The sequence below is a fragment of the Myotis lucifugus genome, unplaced genomic scaffold (assembly GCF_000147115.1).
Source record: "Myotis lucifugus unplaced genomic scaffold, Myoluc2.0 scaffold_467, whole genome shotgun sequence".
NCBI lineage: Eukaryota > Metazoa > Chordata > Mammalia > Chiroptera > Vespertilionidae > Myotis > Myotis lucifugus.
The window spans coordinates 121,150-146,814 of NW_005871515.1; the positions used below are offsets into that span (position 1 = coordinate 121,150).

Genomic DNA, 25,665 nt, shown 5'->3' on the forward strand with positions numbered 1-25,665 from the left:
CTAAAAGAAAAGGATGAAAGGTTTGTAATGATAGTTAACAGTCCAATAGTCATATCTGAAAGTTACCTATTGTTGTGAAATATTAGCATGAGAAGAGCAGATTTATAACTTTATTTAAAAGGTATCATACATTGTACTTGAAAAATATGAATAAAACACATATTAAAGGATTGAAACAATAGGTTATTAAATTAAAAGTAGAAATATTTGTCATATACACTCATATAATACATATTATTTCCCTAAGGATAGGTTAAGTTTCTAACAATGAAATATTTGAGTCTGATATCATTAAATTGCTCTTCTAGATATACCAATTATACTTTTAGCAATAAAATGGGAAATTCTTGTTTCCTTAATCTCTTGAGTCAGTTTCATGAAATAGAACAAAGTGGTATTTTGTATTGTTTTGCCTTTTACTTATAAGATACTAGAGGCCAGAAGCATGAAACTTGTGCAAGAGTAGGCCTTCCTTCCCCCGGCTGCCAGCACCAGCTTCCCTCCGGTACCTGGGCTGCTTCCCTCCGGGACCTGGGCTGCACCCGGGACCCAGGCTGGCTTCCCTCTGGCCCCGGCTTTGTCAGGAAGGACGTCCAGAATGACACCTGGTCTAATTAGCATACTACCCTGTTATTATTATAGATACTAAAATGATGTTCAATCTCACTCAAAATTAAGGAATAAGTTTCTTAACATGCTTCAGTGGTGTGGTCCAAAAGGGTTGTGGGCATTTATACCAAAAAGCATAGAAATGAGATGCACCTAAAATAAACTTTCTATAACTAATTCTCATTTCATTTGTACCATATCAACATTGTATACAGTTCAAACACTAAAATTTTCACCTATGAAAAATAGTTTATTGTTCTTCATTAAGCATCTATCTTCCCACTGTAACATAAAGGTGTTTTAATGGCCAAATACAGTGAATATTTGTAGTGCTCCTGTTACTTGCCTTCTGTTTGGTTTTTGGCATTATACAATAATCCCTCGAGATTTTTTTTTTCTTATAGGACCTGTGCTCTGGGTTCTCTATAACTCTAATATCAGAGCAACTTTTATTGCAGTATCCTTTTTTGTACATCCCCTAATCTTAGTGGTTCCTTAAAAGTTGATCATGAGCATCTTCCCACAGTACACTGTTTTATCTCTTTTATTTCTATGTCACCAGCATGATGGTAAGTCACAGATTTTGATCTCAGCTCAGCCCAGATAACTTCTCCTGGAATCTTTACCTAGATAGTCCAATGGAAATCTCATGCTGAATATTCTAGGGAAACAACTAAACAGATCCCCAAATAATTAGCTTTCCCCTTTTCCTGCTTCACCGCCAGCAAAGTTCCTCACTTCCTTCTCCCCCACAATCCACTCCATCACTCAGGCTCCAGTCCTGGGCTGTCCCCTTCCACAGCCAGCTGGTTATTCTTGTGTTAGTTCTGTCTCTTAGTTTTCAAATTCACCCCACTTTGTTTTTTCACATTGCTACCATCACCCTAGAACAGTCCAATATATGGTTTCTGAATGATGGATGAGTGAATGAATTGAACAGGAAGATAGTAAAGTAACAGAGATGACGGCACATAGCACCCTATTTGAATAGTGTTTAATATTTCAAAGTGTTTTTAGAACTTGAGGTCTCTTCATTCCACATCATGAAATGCCATTACAAAGTGGACGTTACTTGACCTTTGCTGTACATGCTTGCCTTTCTTCCCCCTCCCTCCCTTCTATGCGTTCCTTTTCCTCTCTTTCTCCCTGAAAGCTTGCTTTTCTCATGGGGTCCCGTTTTCACTTCTGCTTCCCTCGCCCCGGGCCGGGCGCCCTCCTCCCAGCACGCTGGTCAGCTCCTCCAGAGGGCGCGCAGGGCCGGTCCCCGCCCACGCCCGATCCCAAGTCCCAGGGCCCCCGGGCCGGCCCCCCGAAAAAAGGGGGGGGCGGGGCCCCCGGGCCCCGCACGCCCATGGGCCGGGGCCGGGGGCCCCGCTTCCCCCTTTTTAATATTTGCCTCCTGCGCGACACAGCTGCGGGGACAGTCGGAGACGGAGGAGACAAGATGGCGCTGCGAGTGATGCGGGGGATCGTGAACGGGGCCGCGCCCGAGCTGCCCGTGCCCACCAGCGGGGCGGGGGCGGGATCATGGGAGCAGGCGATGGCAGCGAGTCGGAACTACCTGTCCCAGCCTCGCCTCAGTGAGTATCAGAGAGCAAGATGGATCCTGCCTTCGCTCCTCAGCCCAGCCCCTTGCTCCTACTCACCTGCTTAGCCAGCGCCTGGGGGTGGGGGGTGGGGGAGGGTTTATATTTCCTTCTCGCGTCCCCCCTACTCTCCCCCGCACGTCTCTCTGTAGAAGGAGACGCGAGTGTACTTCACCTTTCCGTGCGGGAAAGCGCTGCTGCGGGAACTTCCTCCCGGGGTTGGTGGGCTCCTGGCGGCCGCTCCGCCCTCCCCGGCTCCCCGGGGCCGGGGCATTCTAGGCACTTGCTTCCTATCTCCGTGGGAAGGCCGCTTCTTGTCGCTCAGTGTTAATCTTCGCTTGCCCCTCCCTTTGGACATTTCGGGGGTCGAGGGAACGCCCCCTCCCCTCTGCGCTCCGCGGCGGGGACCTCAGGGCAGCGCCTGCCGCGGGCGGGGATGCCGAGCCCTCGCTGACGTGGTCAGGCCTTTGGTGGATGGAGGTCGGTCCGTTGCCAGAGGCAGATGCTGGGCGGAGGGGCTGTGCGACCGCCGGACACTCCGTCCCGCGGAACGCGAGAGCTGAAAAGGACCCTGCAGCTTATCTCGCCGAACGCTCTCATTTTACAGCGAGAAGCCGAAGGTTCCTGGAGGGACCGGACTCGCCGGGCTTTAGACACCTAATGATGGGCAGAGCAGGAACTAAAATAAAATCCCCGGTTTCTTCATTCTCGCAAGGCCTTTTCATACCTTTGTCTCTCCTGACCAGCTAAGCTAACCTGGTTTAGTGTAAGGCTGCCTTGGGGAAACCACACATCTTTGCTCATATTATATAACACGTGTGCACAGGCACGCTTAAGCGTTGTTGAGTATGAAAAGGCCTTGATCTACTAGGCTTAAGTGAAACTGCTCAAGAAATGGCTCTTGATTACGAAGCAGTGCAGTTGTGTAGCATCAGACCTCTTCGCAGCTTTCTTAGGACCTGGGGATGAGCCCTGGAAATAGACTCAGAAACTTGGGGAAGCACCTGATGTTCCCCCAGGTGGCAGTGCCATATTTGCACTGGTGAATTGCCAGAGTTCCTGTTTGTGGGTGGCTCCTTGGTGGAAAAGAATTGCAGATGGAGGGTTTTTCTGCTGCCTGACTGACTAATCCCATCCTGATCTGTCGCTGGGTCATGTGACAGCGCTGCAGTGTGAGGAAAGGAAAGCACTTGATTCTGTGGTTTGCCGAGATGGGCTTTTTACACTGGGAATGACCTGAATGCTTATTGGGGGTTTATATGAGCTGATATAGATGTTTCAGGAAATTGACAGATGTTGCGTTCTCATGTGGACTTTAACGATCAGTTTATACCTAACAACCACGAATTCCCTTATGAATTGCATTTGTGTGTTTTGCTTTGGGTTGAAGAGAGAGGCATTCATGATGCTTCTAGGAAAAAATTATTAGGGAGCAATAGTCAGTTTACATATAATTATTCATTTAATATCAATTCAGAGAGTATCAACTGAAATAATGTTGTTTAGAGAATTCATGATTAAGGTTGTAAGCCCTTAAGGGGAGATGAGTAGTTATCTCTGTGTTCTGTATGCCCAGCCAGTGACTGAAGAACTTGTGCAGAGGAGAGTTCTCCTGACAAAAGTGTGGCAACGTAATTCTTAAAACTGAACCTTTAGTTTTAGAGGTCAGGAATCCTATTTGTATCCTCAGTGGCTAGCACAGTGCTTGATACATAGAAGTACTTACCCTGTCTTGTACTTTGTTGTTTAACTTGCATTTAAACCCCTTGTTCTAATAGTTTAGTGGATAGATTCTTAACCTGGATGGAATTAGGTAGAGTAGGGAGTTGGGATACTTGGTTGAGTTGAATTTCCCTCTGTGTCTGGTTTATTCTAAAAAGCATAAATGATATCATACTTAGGATAACATTTGCAAAATATCTTTTTTTCTGTATTACCACATTCTTGATTCTAGTTAACAATTTTAATTGCTTGTGAATACTGATTAATTTTTTCTAATTAATGATGATATGTTCAGTGATATGGCATAGTAATGTGCTTTTTAAAGGAAGGAATGGAGTAATATTAGCAATTACACTGTGCAAACTGGGTCCTGTTTTAAAACAATTTCAGGATTGTGGGGTTGTTAACAAGAAATGGAAAACGACGTGCAGGATTGATATAATCTTGAGCACTTCAGTTGAATTTCTAAAGTCGGAAAGGAAACCTGATTTTCTTTTAAACTTTGAGCAAGGTTCAATAACAGCTTTTGGAAGCGAAACATTTTTAGATAATCTCTACTGTTCTTGAGACCCTAGCTAGGTTAACTTACCTTATGTTTCTTACATCATAAAGCAGAGCTAGCCCCAGGCAGGTCAAATAAAGGAATCATTGGCCTGCTTTTTTCTAGAACCTCTCCCTCAATGCCCACTGCTCAGGGTGTGGGTATAGACCCTTGCACAATGGAAGATGATTGCTCTGGATTTTTGATTTGGTAATAAGGTGGAGGCTGAAGGACTAGGCTGTGAATTGTGCAATGGCTGTGGATTTTCTCTTTACAAATTTCACAATCATTAAGTGGTGTTAGTAGTGTTGAATAATCTCATATCCTGCAGGAGAAAGAGGATGTCATTTGGCAAAACCTGCTTCTTAAAAACCTTTGTAGACTTTGGTTTTAAATGTTACCCATAAATATATATTGCCTGCTTGATAGTTCCAAATCAGAAATGTGACTTGTTGGTTGTAAAATGTGTTTGGTATCCTATATAATAAAAGGCTAATATGCAAATTGTCCCCTCAACCAGGAGTTCAACTGGGAGTTTAACCAGGGGGCAGGGCTGGCAGGCCAACCACCCGCGAGCGTGTCTCCCGCCCCCCCCCCACCTGGTCCAATGGGCCTGGATCGGGGTGGGCTGGCCGGACCCCACCCGTGCATGAATTCATGCACCAGACCTCTAGTATAATGTAAACATATATCTGCTGTGTTGTCAGGAGTTGTGATCATCCCTGCAGACCCAAATTCTTGTTCATTTGGACATTTTCAAGAGAAGAATGGCCATTATTTTGGTAAATAGAAATGTCCATGTAATCTGTGAATGGGTTTTTACTTTTTTGAAGAGCAGGTAATATCTTTGGCAGCCCTACTCTAAACTGTTATCTCTGCTTTGGACTGTTAATGATAATGGTGAGAAAAGCTAGAAATATTTTGAGAGATAAAAGGTAGTGCTTGATAGCATTTTCTCTGCTTGTTTTTTTTTTCCTTCTTTTTTTGGAAATAGTTTTAATATTATGGGAAAGAACTATAGTTTGTATATAAACTGTCTTCTAGTATTTATTTGTAGTCCAAGTGATTGGAACTGTGTCATCTCCATATTTTTTAATTATACTAGAGACTGAGTTCAGAAATCTTATAGGGTCATAGGGTACCAACTTTACAATTAGGAAAACAACAATATACAAAACAAAACCACTTTTAATCCCGGCTTTCCAATTTACTAACAAATTTCTCAGAGCCTTAGTTTAAGTGTAGAGTGGGTGTTTCAACCTTGCCTACCTCCCAGCATTTTGGGGAGCTGAAATAAGGCAACTTTCCTAAAGAGGCTCTGTAAAAGTTTAATGTATTTTCCACGTTTTTTTTTGGTAATGTTTTTTATTTAGTTTGGGTTATAACACTTACTAGTTTACTTTGGTATGTCAGTTTAATTTAAACCAAGCATGTTGCTTAACCTCTGATTTGTATCTGAAGTTGTCTCCTCTTGTTTTTCATGTTTTCCAGTGAGGGAAAACTGCTGAAGCGTCTCCATTAGGTTCTTTCCTCTGCTTAAACTCTCCAGTGGCTACACTCCATTGAAGACAGATTGTTGTCCAGTAATGACAAAATGTGAATATAAAGGGAATCATTGGCCAGTGCGTTAAATAGTAAAAATAACTTATTTTTTTAATAGCTAAAGATGCAGACTCATGAAATTATTTTGAGTGATATAGCTACATAAGTCTTGCAAATAATTATGATTGTACCAGACCACAAAAACACAAAAACAATTCAGCTTTATAGTTTGAGCTGCAGGTCAGAGTTAAAGAACAAATGACTCTGGAACCAGACCATATAAGTTCAGGTCCTTGGGCAAGTTACTTAACTTCTGAGAGTCATTTTTCTCTTCTAAAACTTGGAATAATCGTTAACTCATAGACCTGTTATGGAGATTAAATAAGAATTTCTTATAAGTAGTTATTGGTGTTGGTGTTAATGAATTCGAATGGTTACTGGCTTTGTAAAAGACTACATAGTATGTAAAGTACAGCATAGGGAATATAGTCAATAATGTTGTAATAACTATTGTATGGTGGATACTGGAAATACATGATTCTGTACTGTGCACCTGAAACTAATAAAAATATTGATGTAAACTATAATTGAAAAATTAAAAATTTATTGCAAATTTAGAGAATCTTGATGAAGTAGAACCTTGTCTTATGTAGAAGTCAGCTTTGTTCACTGTTTCCAGGAAAAGCAATGACTAGTGGGGTTTTTTTGGTCATGCTTTTGCTCGTGACTGGCAAAACTTCATAATTTTGAATGAGCTTGAATTAAAACATGAGATTCTGAAACGTTGTTGTAGAGGTTAGAAATTTAAAGGAGATGCAAATCTTGTTCAAAAGGTAAAGAGACTTTCAGAATCTGAAGGGTTTTATTGATGTTACATTTGCCTATAAATCTCAAACTAGATCATGCCTCCTAACCAGCCCGCTCCTTTCATCCCCAACTGTTTAGGTAAAAGTTTTGAAAAGGTCTCTGTTTCTGTATTTTTTAAAACTGGGTTCTAAGATAACATGTTTCTAAGGTAGCTAGCTCACTTTGCATTTCCACAAAGCAATTTTAGAAGTCATTGATAGAATGTTTGGACTCTTAAAATGAGAACAATGAATAATTTTTTAGGGTTAGGAATTACTTTTAAGGGTATTAGATTATTTTTAAACGATGGAGTGGATTTTTATAAAAGTAGCAGAAAATAGGACATTTGGGGTCTTTCTAATAATTTTTGAGGAATGACTTACTCTTTTACATTACCATCCACTCGAGTAACTTAACTTTTTAAATTTGTGACTTGCCTTTTTCTACAGTTAAAAAAAAAAGTCATTTTGGAGCCCTGGTGAAATAATTACAATTACAGATGTACTCAAGCAAATATTTGGTGTCGGGATTTAAATGTCCTGTGAGTATGAAAGCCGAGGGGCGTGGTAGTGCTTGCCATGTTTCTGCCTGGGCACTGCTTCCTGGCGGAAGACACTGTGTTTTTGAGTTCTGGAGCCCCTTGGGTGAACAGACTGGTTATTAAATGGTTTCCTCGTTCTTGGGAGTCTACATCTGTGCCAGAAATCTCTGCGAGACTCGATAAGGAATCAAGCAAGTGAAAAGTTCCCAGTTGGTTGACAGCTTCTTAGAAATTATTTTATGCCGTGTACTAAGTCTTCTTCATACATTGATTTTATTTGTGTTTTTTTCCAGCCGTTCTGACTATACATTTAGTTAATTCTGATACAAGACTTACTCTCTCTGGAGTGTTCTGTTTTACACCTAATTCCAATTACACTTGGCAAGTTGTGTGAGGTGTGATATGGTTGAAGGATAGCTACCCTGGGATTAGCTACCTTACAGACAGACTGGCACTTTATTCCAAGGGCATAATTTCCAGTGGAAAATATAAGCCTCTAAACTGACAGTAACATTTGACTTTTTTTTTTTTAAGGATATTTACCTTATTTGACCCTCTGGCCTTTCATTCCATTGCCCACTCCCTCCTTAATAAAGCAATTTTCCCATAGTTTCTAAGATACCATTTAATGATAGCTTTTTATCTTAATACTACATTTTCTCAGATTTCCTTTGTGAGTTTTGTCGATTGTTAGTATTCCCTTCCCCTTCCTTGTCTACTTTGGTAAGTGCCACCTCCTGTACAAAGTTTTCCTTTTCAAGGTGAGAATGACAGCTAGGTTTTTCCTGTGCTTCCACAAGCCCTCTGCACATCTGTTAGAGTTCTTAACTCCCCCCTTCTCCATATAAAACTGAACTCTTGAGGGAAATCTGTTCCTCTGTGCCCTTTTTGTTTTTATGTCCTGGGTTCTTAAAATACTGTGATTTATAGTAAGGATTCAAGATGTTTTTGGTTGGATGTGGGTAGATTATGAAAAGTACAGGCACAGGCATATTTAATTTTAAATTCAATAAAAATTTTTGTAACTGTTTGCTCCATATTGTAATAGGTGTGATAAAGTGGAGAGAGGTTTTCGTGTAATCCCAGAGAGATAATTTAGGCTGTTGTTCTATTTGACTAAAGTGGGCTCTTCTGTTTTTCTTTCCAGCATACAAGACAGTATCAGGAGTCAATGGTCCACTAGTGATCTTGGATCATGTTAAGGTAATATACCACCATCATTGTTTACCATTTATGAAGTTTAAAACATGGCATTAAGTCCTGTTTAAGAATGCTTTAAGTTTTATGTTATGATTTTTAAGCCATTCCTTGGTCTGAATGTCAGTGCTATATAGGAGCCAAGAGTTTTAGATAAAAATAAGAAGACTGGATTCTAGTACTGGCTATACTGTGGATTCTGTTTGTGACCGAGGGTCTTTTGTCTGCAGAATTTAAAAAAAAAACAATTTTTTTTGTCGCTCCTACCTCACAGATAGGTTTTATAGAAAATTATAAAACTGTTGAAAGACATAAAAGAAAACCTAAAGTGTAGATTCCATGTTCATGAATGACAGAATAGCAAAGATGTTGATTTTCCCCAGGTAACAAAATCAGTTAGAGATAGAGTAATTAGGAATAGAAATTTGGTGCAGGAGTAAGCAAGTATATCAGTGGAGCAAAATTAAGAAGTTGCCTCACACAAGAGAATTGGACTTGGTAAATAGAAAAGGCTACAATACAAGCCAGTGGGAGACATTTTGTGCTACTCAGTATTATTAGGGCATTTGGCTTCTTATATGCAAAAGAATAAAAATGAGAAAGGTAAAATTACATAGCAAAAATAAATCCAGATGGATTAAAGGCCTGAACATGAAAAACCTATTTTAGAAGACAGTACAGAAGACCATTTTAATGACTTCTCAACAGTACACAAAAGGTACAAATTATAAAGGAAAACAAATTATTTTATTCCATAAAAAGTTTTAAAACTTCATGTGATAAGATACCATAAACAAAATTAAAAGGTAAGAGACTGACTTGGAACAGATATTTGCAAAAAGGTTAGTATCCAGAATCTATAAAACTCTTAAAAATAAATAAGAAAAAGCAGATCCAGTTGAAAAGTGAGGAAAAGATAGTAATAAGCCAGTCATAGGAAATAAAGTCTGAATTGTAACTAAACATGAAAAGATGCTCAATATTAGTAGAATCAGAAAAATGCAATTTGGAAAGATGCTATTTTTTACTTTATTAAATGGCAAAAATTAATGTTTAATAGTAATTATATAAGCTAGCAGAGTTGTAGGGAAAATATACTTTTGTATACTGCTAGGGAGATTGTAAATTAATATAGTTCTTTGCAGAGTAATTTGGCAGAAAATGGGCACAGCCTGTAGCCCACCACTGAGTAATCAAATACCTTAGGGCAGTGGTTCTCAACCTTCCTAATGCCGTGACCCTTTAATACAGTTCCTCATGTTGTGGTGACCCCCAACCATAAAATTTTTTGTTGCTACTTCATAACTGTAATTTTGCTACTGTTATGAATTGTAATGTAAATATCTGATATGCAGGATGTATTTTCATTGTTACAAATTGAACATAATTAAAGCATAGTGATTAATCACAAAAACAATATGTAATAAAATATATGTGTTTTCCGATGGTCTTAGGCGACCCCTGTGAAAGGGTCGTTCGACCCCCAAAGGGGTCTCGACCCACAGGTTGAGAACCGCTGCCTTAGGGGAACTCAGGCACACTTGCATGAAGAGCACATGGGAGAATGTTCATCCTTGAACTCCATTGGTAGAACAACTGAATAAACTATGGTGTCATTTGATTTTTTAAAAAAATCTTTATTGTTGAAAGTATTACATAGGTCCTCCTTTAATTCTAAGCTGACCATATATCCAAAATCAAGTTACAATCAATGGTCTGTCATAATTTACTTGGCAGGTGTTTTTCTTCACTTCACACAAAATAGTGGTACATCTTTCAATAGATTATGTTGACAAAATAAGGTCGGTATTACCATGACAGACCCAAATTACAATGTCAAATGAAAAAGAGGTAGAAGGTGATATATTTAGTATGTTGCCATTTATATAAATGAAACTACACTCTATTTTTAGAAACACGCATTTAAAATATTAAGAACAGATAGAAAGAATACATATCTGGTTAGGAGAATTAGATTGAGGAGGTACCGTTAATGTTACCATATTATAATAGCCACTAGATGCCCCCTGGTGGTCAGTGCGTGTCATAGAGACTGGTCGTTCCCTGTTGTTCTGCCCTTAGGGTCAATTTGCATATTACCTTTTTATTATATAGGATTATTACTTAATTGCATTTTATCCCCCTGCCTCCAGTGCATGCAGGAGATTACACACACATCCCAGATTATACACACAACAAACATCACTTCTGAGTAGGGGGAACATGGTTATTTGTAAGTTCTGTACCTTTCTATAGTCTCAAAACTTTAAAATATACACAGAAGAAAATAACTTAATTGCTGTGTTTTCACAAATTTATGTATCTTATGCTGGTTTGCCAATGTGTATACCAGTGATTGGCGTTTTAAGGACATAAACTGCTTGAGGATGTCATCAACTCTTGGGTGTACCTTTGTGTGTCAGGGAGGTGTGGGATTGCGTATGGATACATGCTATGATGGAGATAGAGCACATGGTGTATTTTGGAGTTTTTAACCCTACCCCTAAATCTAACTTTAACCTCTAACCCTATAGTTAGTTATCGATCCTTTATTTTTTTCTATTTAGTTTCCCAGATATGCTGAGATTGTTCACTTGACATTACCAGATGGCACGAAGAGAAGTGGGCAAGTTCTAGAAGTTAGTGGTTCCAAAGCAGTGGTTCAGGTAAGCATAATTTTAATAACTGGCTAGTTGAACTTTCTCCTAATCACAAAAATGTAAGGAACACTGCATGTTTTTTCTAGTTATTGAATAAGTATGTCTGTGGAGGAAAAAACTATTTTTGCATGTTTTCTTGTCAGATGTCAGCCACTTATATCCTAGATTCTAGCCCAATAGCTTTATTGGTAAAATGGCTTTTTTTTTTTAATGGATAAAATGAAGCAGATAATCACATAGAAGGAGAGAGAAGAAAAGCAGAATTCACAGCTTATGGAATGAAACCAAAACAGAATCTGAGTCTGTTTCTTTAAATTGTCTCCTATAATTCCTAGTTTTTAATGTTACTGCTTACGGTAAATGCATTTTTCCCCAAACAACATGTTCCCCTAAAAAGTAATCTAGAGCAAGGGTCAGCAAAATTTTTGTAAAGGGCCAGATACTTTTTAGGGTTTGTGGAGCCACCTAAGGTCTTTGATGCATATTTTTACTCTTCTTTCTTAAAGTAAACAGTTATTTTAAAATGTAAAAAAAAATTCTTAGTTTGCTTGTAGGATTGGATGTCCTTCATGCACGACCCTTGTTCAGAGGTTGTGTTTGTGGTACTAATAATAGTGTACATTTATGTATTTGAGTTTATAAGGGCTGACAAAATTTAAATTTCTTTTACCCTCCTGATTACTTCTCTTTCTTGGTAGGTATTTGAAGGGACTTCAGGTATAGATGCCAGGAAAACATCCTGTGAGTTTACTGGGGATATTCTCCGAACACCAGTGTCTGAGGATATGCTTGGTAAGTTGATATCCTTTTCCACATGTTTCCATAAAATCTTTTTAAAAAAACGATGAATATTTGTAACATTGTCTGCCGGAAGCCAATTCCAGCATGTCTGCAGGGCTGAATCATCTGGAGATGGCTGAGGGCATTTCCCCAAACCTGAAAAGGATGCATGGGATGATTGCTTGCTGCCAGACAGCTAAGGGCATCTCAATCTACATGTTACTGCCTCCTACTTTCCAAACACCTGAACAGCCGTAGGCAAATTCCCCCAATCTGACAATGCTTTTGTATACAAACCCTGGCCTTTGATGTATATCTACCTTGACTTAGGACAAATTGTTTTCATAAATAGCAAGGGGTCCTGAGACAAGGAGAACTTAGTTCCTTTAGCTAAGCTCCTCTGGCCCCTCAAATGCCTCTCAAAATTAAGTTTCGTCTCTGGACTCTTATTTAATTTACGCACAGCGGCTTCTCCAGGTTCCTGAACCCTTCTAGATGCTGGATTAAGACCACCGGTGTTAATTGTCCACTTGTACTGTCCTATTGTTTTACAGGTCGGGTATTCAATGGATCAGGAAAACCTATCGACAGAGGTCCTGTTGTACTGGCTGAAGACTTCCTTGACATCATGGGTAAGGACAGTAAATGGGATTCTGTGTTTTGTGGAAAATAGCCTATATCTGTCTAGCTTATATCTTCGCCAGATAGTGATCTTATGTGGTACTTTAAGTTGATAACCCACTTGCTCCATAATTAATTACTTATTATTTAATAAATTTATTTTTTCCTAGAGGTAATATTTTATATAAGTATCTTAATATATTATTAGGGTATATTAGGAATGTAAATAATAGAGTCATGGCTTTGAGGCTTGCTCTCTTATTTGCTATACCTCTATTTCACTTTAAGAACTTGAGTTCCACTATCAATATTTCATGAGTCTAAGCAAGACTAATGGAAAAAATTATCTAAACAGTTTTAGATTTCAGAAAATAACTGATATTTTAAGAGTAGAAAGAAATGCTTTATATGTTTTAGTCTTCTTGCACAGACATATTAAAATGTTCCCTTTTGGAAATTCACTAGGCCAGCCAATCAATCCTCAGTGTCGAATCTACCCAGAGGAGATGATTCAGACCGGCATCTCGGCCATAGATGGCATGAACAGTATTGCTAGGGGGCAGAAAATTCCTATCTTCTCTGCTGCTGGCTTACCACACAATGAGGTGAGAACTAGGGTCTATTTGATATGAAATTTAACAAGGAAGAATTCCTAAATGCTTGACATTAGTGAGAAACCAAAGGAGTTTCAATATTGATCTCCAGTGTTACTGTTTATATAATCCAGTTACATTGGATCTTTATCCATACACTAGAGGTCCGGTGCACGAATTTGTGCACGAGATGGGGATGGGGCTGGCCTGGGGATGGGGCTGGCCAGGGGGAGGGGCCGTGGATGGTTGGCAGGCTGGTTGAACCTCCCGGTGGAAGGGACTATTTGCATATTAGCCTTTTATTATATAGGATGATAGCTCTCTTTTTACTTATTCTTAGGAATTTTTGCATGCAAAGTGCAAAATAGTTTTATTGGATAAAGTCCTTTAAAACAGCGGTCACCAACTGGTGGTCCGCAGACCACTGGTGTTCCGTGAGGTCCGAAAGGTTGGCGACTGCTGCTTTAAAACATTCCAATTTTATTTATAATTAAAATTTCAAAAAGTTTAGGATAAAGGTTACTTTGTTTTAGCAATGTGGTTTAGATTTCAACTCAGTGCTTTTGTACTCCTCATCAGATTGCAGCTCAGATCTGTCGCCAGGCTGGTTTGGTAAAGAAATCCAAAGATGTAGTGGACTACAGTGAGGAAAATTTTGCAATTGTATTTGCTGCTATGGGTGTAAGTATAAATATTTGCTGGTTTAGTATGAAATATAAAATGAATTGCTTATGTTACTAGAATAGTGTAGAAATTACACATGTATCATTGAATTTATCTCTAGGTAAAGAAGTTGCAAACTAAGGATTAAAATTTGGCATTTGACTATGAAATGTAAGAATAATTTTCTTTGTGCCCAAAGTAGGCTGTTTACTCTGTTGGCTTTTGTGAAAAATATGTGTGAGTACTTGACAACTTTAAAAGAAGGAACACTGCAGATCTATAGCTTAGCCTTCATCAGAAATACATAGTATTGAGAATTTTCTTCTCCCAGCACTGATGAAGTCATTACTATTTAGGTAAACATGGAAACTGCCCGGTTCTTCAAATCTGACTTTGAAGAAAATGGCTCCATGGACAACGTCTGCCTCTTTTTGAACTTGGCTAATGACCCTACGTAAGTAAATAGAGCTGTTTCTTTCTGTTCACCCAGGCTTCAGGTCCAAATGCTACCTAAGACTAGGGAGGAAAAGGTGTTATGAAGCAGCATGGACTTAAGAAGGAGATAACTCTATCTAAATTCCAGTTGTACTTCTTGGTAGTTATTTGGCTTTGGGCAAATCATGAAGGCTCTGAAGGTCAGTTTCCTCTTCCAGAAAATGTGACAAATAATACTTGTTTCACTGGGTTATTGTGTTTATTAAATGAGATAATCTGTATAAATTACCTAGTACACAATTTGTACTCAATGAATGATCTTTTCCTCTTAACTGAGAAATCTGGACCCTGTTTCTCCTTTCTTCCCTCCCTCTCTCTCCCTCTCCCCCCTCTCTCTTCTTTCTCTTTCTGTTTTGAGAACTATGTAGTTCTGAGAAATTATAAAATAACCGATTTAACTTTGTAGAAGTAATTATTATTATTATGTAAATACATAAAGTAACTGCTTTACTTAACTTTTACAATAATAATAGCTTTACCCTCCTCAATTTATTTAAAACTTTTAGGGGGAGATTGTACTATTATTTCCAGAATCTCATTTCTTTTGTTTTTGGCCTTTTTGTTTGAGTGACATAGGACTTAATGTTCCATTTCAGTATTGAACGAATTATCACTCCTCGCTTGGCTCTAACCACAGCTGAATTTCTGGCCTATCAGTGTGAGAAACATGTATTGGTTATCCTAACAGACATGAGCTCTTATGCTGAAGCACTTCGAGAGGTAACTTTTTTCTAAATTAAAATGGCTTCATTTCCAGGGGTATCTTGTCCCTTTGCAAGTTTTCATTTTTCTTTCATCATGTTTTTATTTTTTTTAAATATATTTTTATTTATTTCAGAGAGGAAGGGAGAGGGAGAGAGAGATAGAAACATCAGTGATGAGAGAGAATCATTGATCGGCTGCCTCCTGCACACCTGCCACTGGGGATGGAGCCCACAACCCAGGCATGTGCCCTTGACCGGAATCGAACCCAGGACCCCTCAGTCCACAGGCTCTATCCACTGAGCCAAACCAGCTAGGGCTTTCATCATGTTTTTAAAACATATATCTGTCACTTCAGTTGAAATGATTAGATGATAAGATTTAAATTATTAGCCTATTTATCATTCTGTCACTGTCTCCATGAATTAAGACTTGATTCTAAGAGAGAGTAAATGGTAAATGATGCAAGTTCTTTATATTACTCTCCCAGGAAGTTCTGTCTCTGTCCAGACTGTCAGTTTTTAACGTTTTCCAGAATTTTATTCTTAATGATGTTACTATTTGAATAGATAAAGTCCATATTCTGGCAGCACCCTTTTCAGGACCTTTTCCTTCAGAAAACTCAGTGTTTAATTAGGACAATATTAAGATTTTTGCGTTATCACCAGAAATTTAGGGTGTTTGTTCTAATGCAAGTTACTCAAATGTTGAGTGAGGTACTCTTTTAAGCATGTAAAAAGTTTTTTAAAATTCCCTGAGATCCATCACCAAATCTCACTCTGCTACCAAGGTTTTTTAGTGGAGGACTCCCCGCCCCCGATACCCATCGTAAACCAATACCTTTTCTAAAATGAGCTATTAGAAAGTGAAATTTTAAAATACATAATTTATAAACCCAGATTTATTTTATTAGATTCAACAGACATAAAATTATTCTGTTAAATTGCCATTGAAGTTTTCTAAATGCTTATCTTATTTTCTCATTGCACATTGATAAGAGCTGGTCTGCAGACCATACTTTGAGTGACGTTGCTATAGCACGCTCTTTTGAAGGAAGCACTTAAACTTGGCCTTAATGTTTTGGGTTTTTAGTGGTTGTAGATTAATAGGTACACCTATATTCTAGTATGCATGTCTCTAAGAGAAAGACCATTTGTTATTAATCTTATTTTGTGCAGTGAATGGACTCCTGGCTTTGTGATTTTGGGAAATTATTTATCTGACCTTTGGTTCTAACTACAAATTGACATTAACAATAACAACATTACCTTCCTCATAGGGTTGTTGTGAGGATTAAGTAATGAATGTAAAGTATAAAGTACATCAGATGACTCCTGGTGTAGATTTCCTTCTCTTTTGACCTTTTTGGGTTTAGCTTACATATATATGGCAAGACCCTTGGCATAAAATAAATCTTGTGAACTAATCAATTCTCTTAGTTCTGTGGTCGGCAAACTGCGGCTCGTGAGCCACATGCGGCTCTTTGGCCCCTTGAGTGTGGCTCTACCTAAGCCTTAGGAGTACCCTAATTAAGTTAATAACAATGTACCTACCTATATAGTTTAAGTTTAAAAAATTTGGCTCTCAAAAGAAATTTCAATCATTGTACTGTTGATATTTGGCTCTGTTGACTAATGAGTTTGTCGACCACTGTCTTAGTTTTAAAATTAACTTCCTTTGGTTTATAAAATTGCAAGCTATTTCCTTCTAACAAGCTATTTGGAGATTTGGCAACATGATTTTAGTGAAAAAACGTCTGGTCCAATTGTTAGCATTTTCATTGCAGAATACTTGAAATGTGTTACTAGATTTTTCTAAGTGATCTCTTAGAGACTATTTAAAATGGAAAAGATAATATTCCAACTTTCTAAGTGTGTTCAAACAAAGCTTTGCTTTCCATATTCCATGTTGTGTGATATTCTCCTCCTTGGCTTATGTCAGGTTTCAGCGGCCAGGGAAGAGGTTCCTGGTCGACGAGGTTTCCCAGGTTACATGTATACGGATTTAGCCACAATATATGAACGTGCTGGTCGAGTGGAAGGTAGAAATGGCTCGATTACTCAGATCCCTATTCTCACCATGCCTAATGATGGTAAGTGTGTGGTTTTTGGATTATAGCAGGCCTAATGCTTGTAAGGGCTTTGATTCTAAGAGAGAAGACAATCTACCTTTTTGAGAGTGTTTATCTTCCAAGGGTTTACATTAACTAGTAATTTGTACCTAAATAAAATTTTTCATTTGAAAACTGCTCATAATTATCATTATCCTTTTGTGGAAGAAAAAGTAATTTTCTTTATAATTAGAATTTTAAATTTTCATTTACTGGATACTATTGAGTGCCTGCTATTTGTAGGACATTGGTCTGGATATAAGTAACTAAAAAAACCACTATGGTCTTTACCTAATGTAAGTTGTTTAGTCTAATTAGGTATTTTCTTATGTGTGTGCACAAATAATTTAAGGTGGCTTAAGTGTCAAAAGCACAAATAGTAAATGCCACAGACTTTAGAGACAGGTGATCACCACCAAAGGCTGATTAAAACTTAGTTTCCTTTACTCTGTGTGAAAGCACACAGTGAAATGCCTGTCTAGTGTGTGCTCAGGGTGGCTCCTGGGGCAAAGACTTTCTGCCTTTAGTTCTTTTCTCTGTTTTTAAAAGGCACTTTTGGAAGATATTTTCAGAAACAGTGAAACTCACTATATTGAAGACTGTTCTAAGTGCTTTATAAATGTTGACTAATTTGATTGTCATAGCAACTTTGAGGTAGATTCTCTAATCTGAGGCACAGGGAGGCAAAGTGATCTGTCAGAGTTGGGAAGTGATAGCCTTAGGACCCAGGCAGTCTGAATTCACAGTTTGCTTCTGCCATGAAAATTATTTGTTCCAAGAAAGTAGCTACAAATTACTTTATGTAATTTAGCAGACTTAGAAATGTCTTGACTTGTGTGACCTTTTTGGTGCTGCCTGCATCGTGTCACTTTACTTGTCTAGTGTCTCTATATTTCCCATGTTGAAATAGCTTATGAGCTAGGAATAGTCTCTCAGTATACATCCCATTGGCAATCTCTGCAAGGGAACTTTGTGTTCAAATGGATTTTTTTTTTTTTTTAATATTTTGGGGAGAGATAAATAACTAGGAGAAATAATACTTTTAAAAATATATATATTTTTATTGATTTCAGAGAGGAAGGAAGAGGGATAGAGAGATAGAAACATCAATGATGAGAGAGAATCATTGATTGGCTGCCTCCTGCACATCCCACACTGGGGATCGAGCCCATAACCTAGGCATATGCCCTGACGGGGAATTGAACCGTGACCTGGTTCATGGGTCAACACTCAACCACTGAGCCACGCCGGCCAGACAGAGAAATAGTACTTTTTATGAATGCAGCTAATTTACCTCATGTGCCAACACATAATTAACTATGCTGCAACCAAATAAATTAAACTGTCCATTTTGGTAACCTCCAGCCACATTTGGCTATTTAAATCTAAAGTCTGAAGCTGAAACCGATTTGACTCAGTGGATAGAGCATCAGCCTGCGGACTGAAGGGTCCCAGGTTCGATTCTGGTCAAGGCATGTACCTGCGTTGTGGGCACATCCCCAGTAGGAGATGTGCAGGAGGCAACTGATCGATGTTTCTCTCTCATCGATGTTTCTAACTCTCTATCTCTCTCCTTTCCTCTCTGTAAAAAATCAATAAAAAATATATTTAAAAAAATAAAAATAAATTCTAAAGTTTGATATTAGATAAATTTGAAAAACCATAAAGTTTTTCTGTTATATTAGCCACAATATTTTTGGTGCTTAGTAGCTACATTTGGCTAGTGGCTATCATATGGTACAGCATACATACAGAACTTTCCAATCATCACAGAAAATTATTTTATACTAGAGGTCTGGCACATGAAATTCGTGCACGGGTGGGGTCCCTAGGCCTTGCCTGCGATCAGGGCTCATCTTCCCCAGCTGTGTGTGGGGCGACTGGTGGGGCAATTGGGGACCCGGCGCCTCCTGTGTCCCCCACCACCCACCTCCAGTTCCTGGTTCCCCATCCAGCAATCGGAGCCTGCCAGCCGGGGGTGGGGAGGACCAAAGGGTTGTCCAGCAGGCCCCCATTGGGCGATCAGGGCCTGCGGGCTAGGGGCAGCTCCTGCGTTGAGCGTCTGCCCCCTGGTGGTCAGTGTGCATCATAGCCAACCGGTTGTTTTGCTGTCCTGTCGATTTGCATATTATGCTTTTATATAGATAGATAGATAGATAGATAGATAGATAGATAGCACAGTTTTAGGTAGTGCTGTAGGTACTGCAGATTGACATGCTGTGGGTTTGTTTATATGAGATGACACTTTAACATCAGATGTCTTCTTGTAGATATCACTCACCCCATCCCTGATTTGACTGGATATATCACAGAGGGGCAGATCTATGTGGACAGACAGCTACACAACAGACAGGTATTTGACATTTGAGTGGCGCAGTAAAGCTTACAAATCTACTCTTCAGTTACTCTTTAGTGACTTGGACTTTGCTCTTAGGAATTTTTTTTTTTTTTTAGAAAATACCACCTTAAATTGATTTTGACATGGCTGTAAACTTGTCATTTCTATGTGCAACAGATTCGCGAATAGCATTTGTTTAATGTCATTTTGTTCTAAAGATAAGATGCCGTAGGAACTTAACTCTTGTTTGTATCAATCAGCCTATGAGAAAACTAGTTTCATTATATGTCATTTTACTTCAAATCAAAGAACCCATCAATGACATTAAGAGGATTGACTACAATATCCTGGTGTGGCTCATTTCCACTTTTTCTTTATTGTGTCTTATAATGGAGTCAGTTGTCTTAAAGAATGTCTTTGGGTATTCTATTCCATAATGGTATAATCTACCAATCATATTAATAATACAAAAACAGATTTTTTTCTGTTTTTTTATTGAGTTATAATTTATTAGTTTCACATGTACCACATAATGATTCAATACATATACATATTGCAAAATGATCACCAAAATAAGTCCAGTTACCATCCATCATCATAGTTAAAAATTATTTTTCTTCTGATGAGAATTTTGAAGATCCACTCTCCTAGCTACTTTCAAATATAATACAGTGCAGGCTTTTTGTTTGGGTTTTTTTGTGTGTTTTTTTAAATCCTCACCCGAGGATATTTTTCCATTGATTTTTAGAGAGAGTGGAAGAGAGAGGGAAAGACAGAAATATTAATGTGAGAGAAACACATCAATTGGTTGCCTCTGCATGTGCACCAACCAGGGCCCAGGCCAGGGAGGAGCCTGCAACTGAGGTATGTGCCCTTGACCGGAATCAAACCCAGGACCCTTTGGTCCTCAGGCTGATGCTCCAGCCACTGAACCAAACTGGCTAGGGCTACAGTACAGTTTTATTAACTATATTCACTATGCTGTACATTACATCCCTGTGACTTGTTCATTTTATAACTGGAGATTTGTACCTTTTGACCCCCTTCATCTATTTTGTCCGCCCACCCCCACTCCCCGCCTCAGGCAACCACCGGTCTGTTCTCTATTGAAGTGAATTAGTTATGCAAATAATAATAATAATAAAACTTTAAGAGTATTTGCTTAGGATGTTTTCAATATTCAGTATTTTTGGAAGTGTCAATGAAGTACTGGTGGGGTGGTCATAATAATCTGGCCACTCAGTGTATTCATGAGCTTGGGGGTGGGGCGGGGGTTTGTTTTTAGATTCCACATATAAGTCAGATCATATGGTATTTACATTTTTCTGTTTGACTTATTTCACTTAGCATCATTATCCCTCAAGATCAATCCATGTCAAAAAAACAAGATTTCATTCTATTTTTATGGCTGAATAACCAAAAACAAATTTTTGATGGTTCTGTACTAGATCAGCTTTTAGGTGGAATTATTGTTAGTCTTATTATTTTGTATGTGATTTTGAGTCAGAGTTCAGCAGACCACTTAGGCAGATAGTGAAAATTCAGTTTTTCAATATAATCTTGTACTGTTATATAGGTTTTTGGATTTGATTCTCAAAAGAAATACTATGCCATAAAGAGTTTCATACCAGGAAAACATGTTAAAACTCACCTAGGAAACAACTGCAGCAGTTTTATGTAATTTAAGGGATAATAACGAGTTTCCAAATGCTACTTACTACAAGTACAGCTTGAATTTTGTACTAATTTTTCCCCTCCCATTCTACCCAAGATTTACCCGCCTATTAATGTGCTGCCCTCATTATCACGGTTAATGAAGTCTGCTATTGGGGAAGGTATGACCAGAAAGGATCATGCTGATGTGTCTAACCAGCTGGTATGTATATCTTCTTAATGATGGCCTTAAAGAAGTAAATGCCTTTCTTAATCTATTCTTTCTGCTGTCTTATACCTCTTGTCTTTATCCCATATCACTTTTCTTTTCCCCATCCATATAGAATTTTAGTATAGGCTTCATATGTAATATAAAAACATTCATTAGAACCAAGCAGTCTCTTTTTCATAAGGATGGATGCTGGTAACGAAGATTAAAAATCATATGCTTGAAACACTTTTTTATGCTATATAAAGTAGCTTCTAAATAAAAAACCAAGCCATAAGGCGGTTTTAAATTTTTATTAGTAATCATAATAATAATTATGGAGTATTCCTGAAAGGATTCTTTAACTTTCCTTAAAGTAGAAATGGTACACCTAATAGCACAGATGTTTTTCTTGAGTAGAACTTCAAGATGGATTACTCCATGGTATGAGTTCTGATTTTCAAATATTCTATAAGTGTAAGCTCATTGAGACATCGAGGAAGTGTATTTTTGTAGCAGTGTCTATTGCATGCCTGAAGATTCCTGTCCGGGTGAGACCTCTTTCTAATAAAGTCCTCTGATACTTTCATGAGTTTTATTTATGTGAATTGTGTTTGTAAGTAGCGTGAAATTCCTTCTGTGCTCTCTTATGAAGACAGCTAAAGCAATACACTTACACAGTCCGGATTATTATTAACATTTATACGATCTTATGTCTGTGTGTGTGAACCTTTTCTCTCTTTAGTATGCGTGCTATGCTATTGGTAAGGATGTACAAGCCATGAAAGCCGTGGTGGGAGAAGAAGCCCTTACCTCAGATGATCTTCTTTACTTGGAATTTCTGCAGAAGTTTGAGAGGAACTTCATTGCTCAGGGTAAGATGTCTCTTTTCTTACAAATATAAACAGCCTCATATATAGTTTTGAAGACCTCTTTCCCAATCTGAGAGATTTTACATTGGTATCTACATAATTTTTCTTCTGATTAGAGAAGAGGGTCTTTCAACTCTGTTGTGTCTGTACTTTGTGCTTTGGGTCCTTCCCCTCTGCCTTCAACTCTATTATCCAGTTATTGAGCTCCCCCCTTTATTTTCTCCCTTCCTTACAACTGGCTTCTATTGCACGCCTCCTTCCTCCTACCCTCTCTGCAGCCATCTTCGCCAGCTTTGGGGGTTTGGGACTTTTCTGACCCATCTGTTTTCATCTCCTTTTTTTGATATATCTTTCTGCTTCTTAATTGTTTATATTCCCAGAGGCGTAGTTGCCTGTGCTTCCCTCCCTTCTTCCTCCTCCCCTGCCAAGCTTTGGCTTGTTCCCTATGCATTGACTGAATTGCTGTGTATGATCCTTACCCTCTTTCTGAAGCCCTAATCCCACATCTTCAACTGGGACACCTTACTTATGCCACCATCCCTGAGGCTCAGCCTGGTCAGAACCAAAGTTTTTACCCAACTGACCACCTGCCTAGCAATTCCCTCTTCAGTTTCTGTCTGTCTCGGCATGACTATTGTCCTGGTTACTCAAACTCAGTGATTGGGCATTGTCCTGGGTGATGTCGAAACTACTCATCTCTGACCACTCTTTGAGTGGGACCACACTTTGAGTCTTAAGACCTAGTCCGCACCTTTGGTTTCATCGTTCCTGGTTGCAAAATGCCAGCTTTTTCAGTTTCCCTGATCCCTTATATACTATTGCCAGAGTAAATTTTATTGATTGTCCCTCTACTAAAAAGTCCAGAATGGTTTTCATTTCATAGCCTATGTAGTGGAGGGTTTTCAAGCTGCTCGGTTTGGTTTCTCCTGCCAGTCCTGCTAACACTGCTAATACTCTTCCTGACCTCAGTGGTACTTAGAACAGATGTGTAATTTGGAATAATGCATAAAGCTACGCACTAGGATTTGTACACTTTTTTTATTTATGTGTTAAGTTTTTTATTGACATTAAAATCTCCAAAATATATGAGTTTTTTAATGGATACCTTAATACCTTAAAAGTTAGAGATGAAGTTCTTCTGCTAGAGTAAAGAATCCAGAACTTCAACCACTCTGGTTTCTTAGTTAAGAAATGAGATTTATTTGCATAAGGTTGATTTCTGTTATTAAAAAGAATAACAACAACAACTTTGAAAACCATTGACCTATTCAAGTACTCAATTGGCCTTTCTAAGTATCTGTCAAATTCAGCCTCTGTTCCTGGGAAACTTTTTCTCACTCCTCTGGACACAACATGTTTTTGGTTTCCATTGCCCAAAGTATTTAGGTCCCCACCCAATTGTCAAGAAAACTCCCCTTCTCCCTCCTCCCCTTATCCCCTCCACACACCCACACGCTAGACTGCCTGCCTGCTGTCTCTAGCCCTTGGGCCTCTCTTTCCTCTGATTCAAGATGGTGCTTATTGTCTGTGGCCTCATTTCCACATTCAGTCGCATCCAGTCTGGGGAGACCTAACTGCTCTGCGTCTCTTCTTTTTTATACTTCATGCTTCCAGTGCTGGTCATATAACAGAATACATCCTGAATAACCTGGTAAGTTGGAAGTAGTTTGCCTTTATTCATCCAATCTCAATTTTTTATAAGGTCCTTATGAAAACCGCACTGTCTTTGAGACTTTGGACATTGGCTGGCAGCTGCTCCGAATTTTCCCCAAAGAAATGCTGAAGAGAATCCCTCAGAGCACCCTGAGCGAGTTCTACCCTCGGGACTCCGCAAAGCACTAGCTGCCGTCTCATCGTTGGCTCAATACCCTTGTGTAATACTGGTTCCGTTTATTGATTCCTTTCGCACTTGCCCATCCCCACTTTGTGTTGGAGTTTACCGTGTTACCCTGTAATTAAAGACAAAGAATAGGTGACATATTGTGCCAGTGTTGCAATGTCTTAAACTGCTAACAGACTTTAAAATATTCCCTGCTCAGAAAACTTGGATCTTCAATGCTTTGTTTAAAGTAGCTGCAGGGATGGAGGCGAAGTTTTCTTACTCATGTGTATTTGTAAATAGTGGGATAGTTGCCTAGTAATGTCCTCATTATTTGAGTCTCTCAGACCTTCCTTCTCCACCTCTTGAGAGTATCACTATCTGAAGCTATAATGCTTTGATCTCCAAATTGGGCAGGATCAGGACTAAAAGAAGCCTCTGCTTAGAAGAGCCCAGAGCTCTCTCCTGAGCATTGTGTTTGGATTGTGGTTTACCACTAGGTCTGTGCTGCTGTTCTAAGCAGATGGTTTTTACTGTCCACCTGCTCTTTCCTATTTAATGAATAGATTAGAAAAGGAGTTGGGACTCCTGTGTGTTCATGTGCTCTCTCCCTCTGAGTAGCACACAATCTTGCAGCATTTGCACAGCTGGCATTGATCGGATAGCAGTGAGATGCCTTGTCTTGATGATCCTTACTGGGTTGTCATGCAGAGGAATCATAATTAAAATAACCAGTATAGTTATTGCTTGGAAAGAGTTGGAGGTACAGCAAAAATAAAGAAAAGAAAAACCTACACCCATGCTACATTCGGACATGCTAACAAGTGGTGTAATTTTCTAAAGTGTTTGCCAGATGCTGAGGACATGGTGTGGGAGAAAGCTCTCCTGTGTAGGGACATGTTAAACTGTTAGAGAACAGCCTTTGGAAAACCCCTATTTGGTCCTGCTTTCTGACCTATCTCTGCCTCTTCAGGGTAATCTTGTGGCACAAGTGATAGCATTTAAAAGCTTTAGCCTTTTAACTCCTGCTCCTTCCTCTGCTGTGAGCCTGAGCTGTCTTCTATGCACTCCGCCTTGTCCACTGTGTGGTCTCTGTGTTCTTTGTTAGTTGGATGCAATAGCAACTTCTCTGTGCATTCCATCTTTCAAGTTGTGTAAAGTTCACTTTTTTCTCAGAGGTTGTATGTGGGAGAGGCAGCATGATTATATTTTAATGTAGAAAATGTGACATCTGGATATAAAATGAAAATAAATATTAAATTAAATGGAAGTGACTGAAAGTGACTTTGTGTCTTCAAATCAGAAAAATGGTGTCAATAAGCAAATATATATAACTAGAGGCCCGGTGCACAAAAATTTGTGCACTGGGGGGGGGGGTGTCCCTCAGCCCGGCCTGTGCCCTCTCGCAGTCTGGGACCCCTCGGGAGATAACGACCTGCTGGCTTAGGCCTGCTTCCGGGTGGCAGAGGGCAGGCCCAATCCCTAGGTGCAGCCCCTGGTCAGGCTCAGAGCAGGGCCGATTGGGGAGTTGGGGCGCCGCCCCATCATGCACAGAGCAGGGCGGATC

The 25,665-nt window shown here is 39.1% G+C and overlaps 1 protein-coding gene across 4 annotated transcripts; it reads left to right on the plus strand.

The window, feature by feature from the left end:
• Nucleotides 1-2,026: 2,026 nt before the first annotated feature.
• ATP6V1B2 (ATPase H+ transporting V1 subunit B2) lies at nucleotides 2,027-25,368 on the plus strand. Of its 4 annotated transcripts, XM_023744506.1 has the most exons (15): nucleotides 2,054-2,189; nucleotides 5,950-6,054; nucleotides 8,535-8,590; nucleotides 11,152-11,250; nucleotides 11,943-12,036; nucleotides 12,579-12,656; nucleotides 13,111-13,250; nucleotides 13,818-13,919; nucleotides 14,258-14,355; nucleotides 14,993-15,116; nucleotides 17,040-17,190; nucleotides 19,479-19,561; nucleotides 21,318-21,422; nucleotides 22,153-22,282; nucleotides 23,982-25,368. In XM_023744506.1, exons 2-15 carry the CDS (start codon nucleotides 6,045-6,047, stop codon nucleotides 24,119-24,121), a joined length of 1,410 nt encoding a protein of 469 aa, XP_023600274.1. In that variant the 5' UTR covers nucleotides 2,054-2,189; nucleotides 5,950-6,044; the 3' UTR covers nucleotides 24,122-25,368. The 4 variants fall into 4 exon arrangements, with proteins under 4 accessions (XP_006103249.1, XP_023600276.1, XP_023600274.1 ...); XM_006103187.3 differs by lacking the exon at nucleotides 5,950-6,054 and having other exon boundaries at nucleotides 2,027-2,189; XM_023744507.1 differs by lacking the exons at nucleotides 2,054-2,189; nucleotides 5,950-6,054 and adding an exon at nucleotides 7,296-7,387.
• The last annotated feature ends 297 nt before the right edge of the window (nucleotides 25,369-25,665 follow it).

Excerpts from the sequence above, each read along its gene's own strand:
- ATP6V1B2 (XM_006103187.3), top strand. The coding sequence starts at position 2,054 with ATGGCGCTGCGAGTGATGCGGGGGATCGTGAACGGGGCCGCGCCCGAG. Across the intron at positions 19,562-21,317 it reads GACAGCTACACAACAGACAG|ATTTACCCGCCTATTAATGT; the intron begins GTATTTGACATT and ends ATTCTACCCAAG. Across the intron at positions 21,423-22,152 it reads CTGATGTGTCTAACCAGCTG|TATGCGTGCTATGCTATTGG; the intron begins GTATGTATATCT and ends TTCTCTCTTTAG.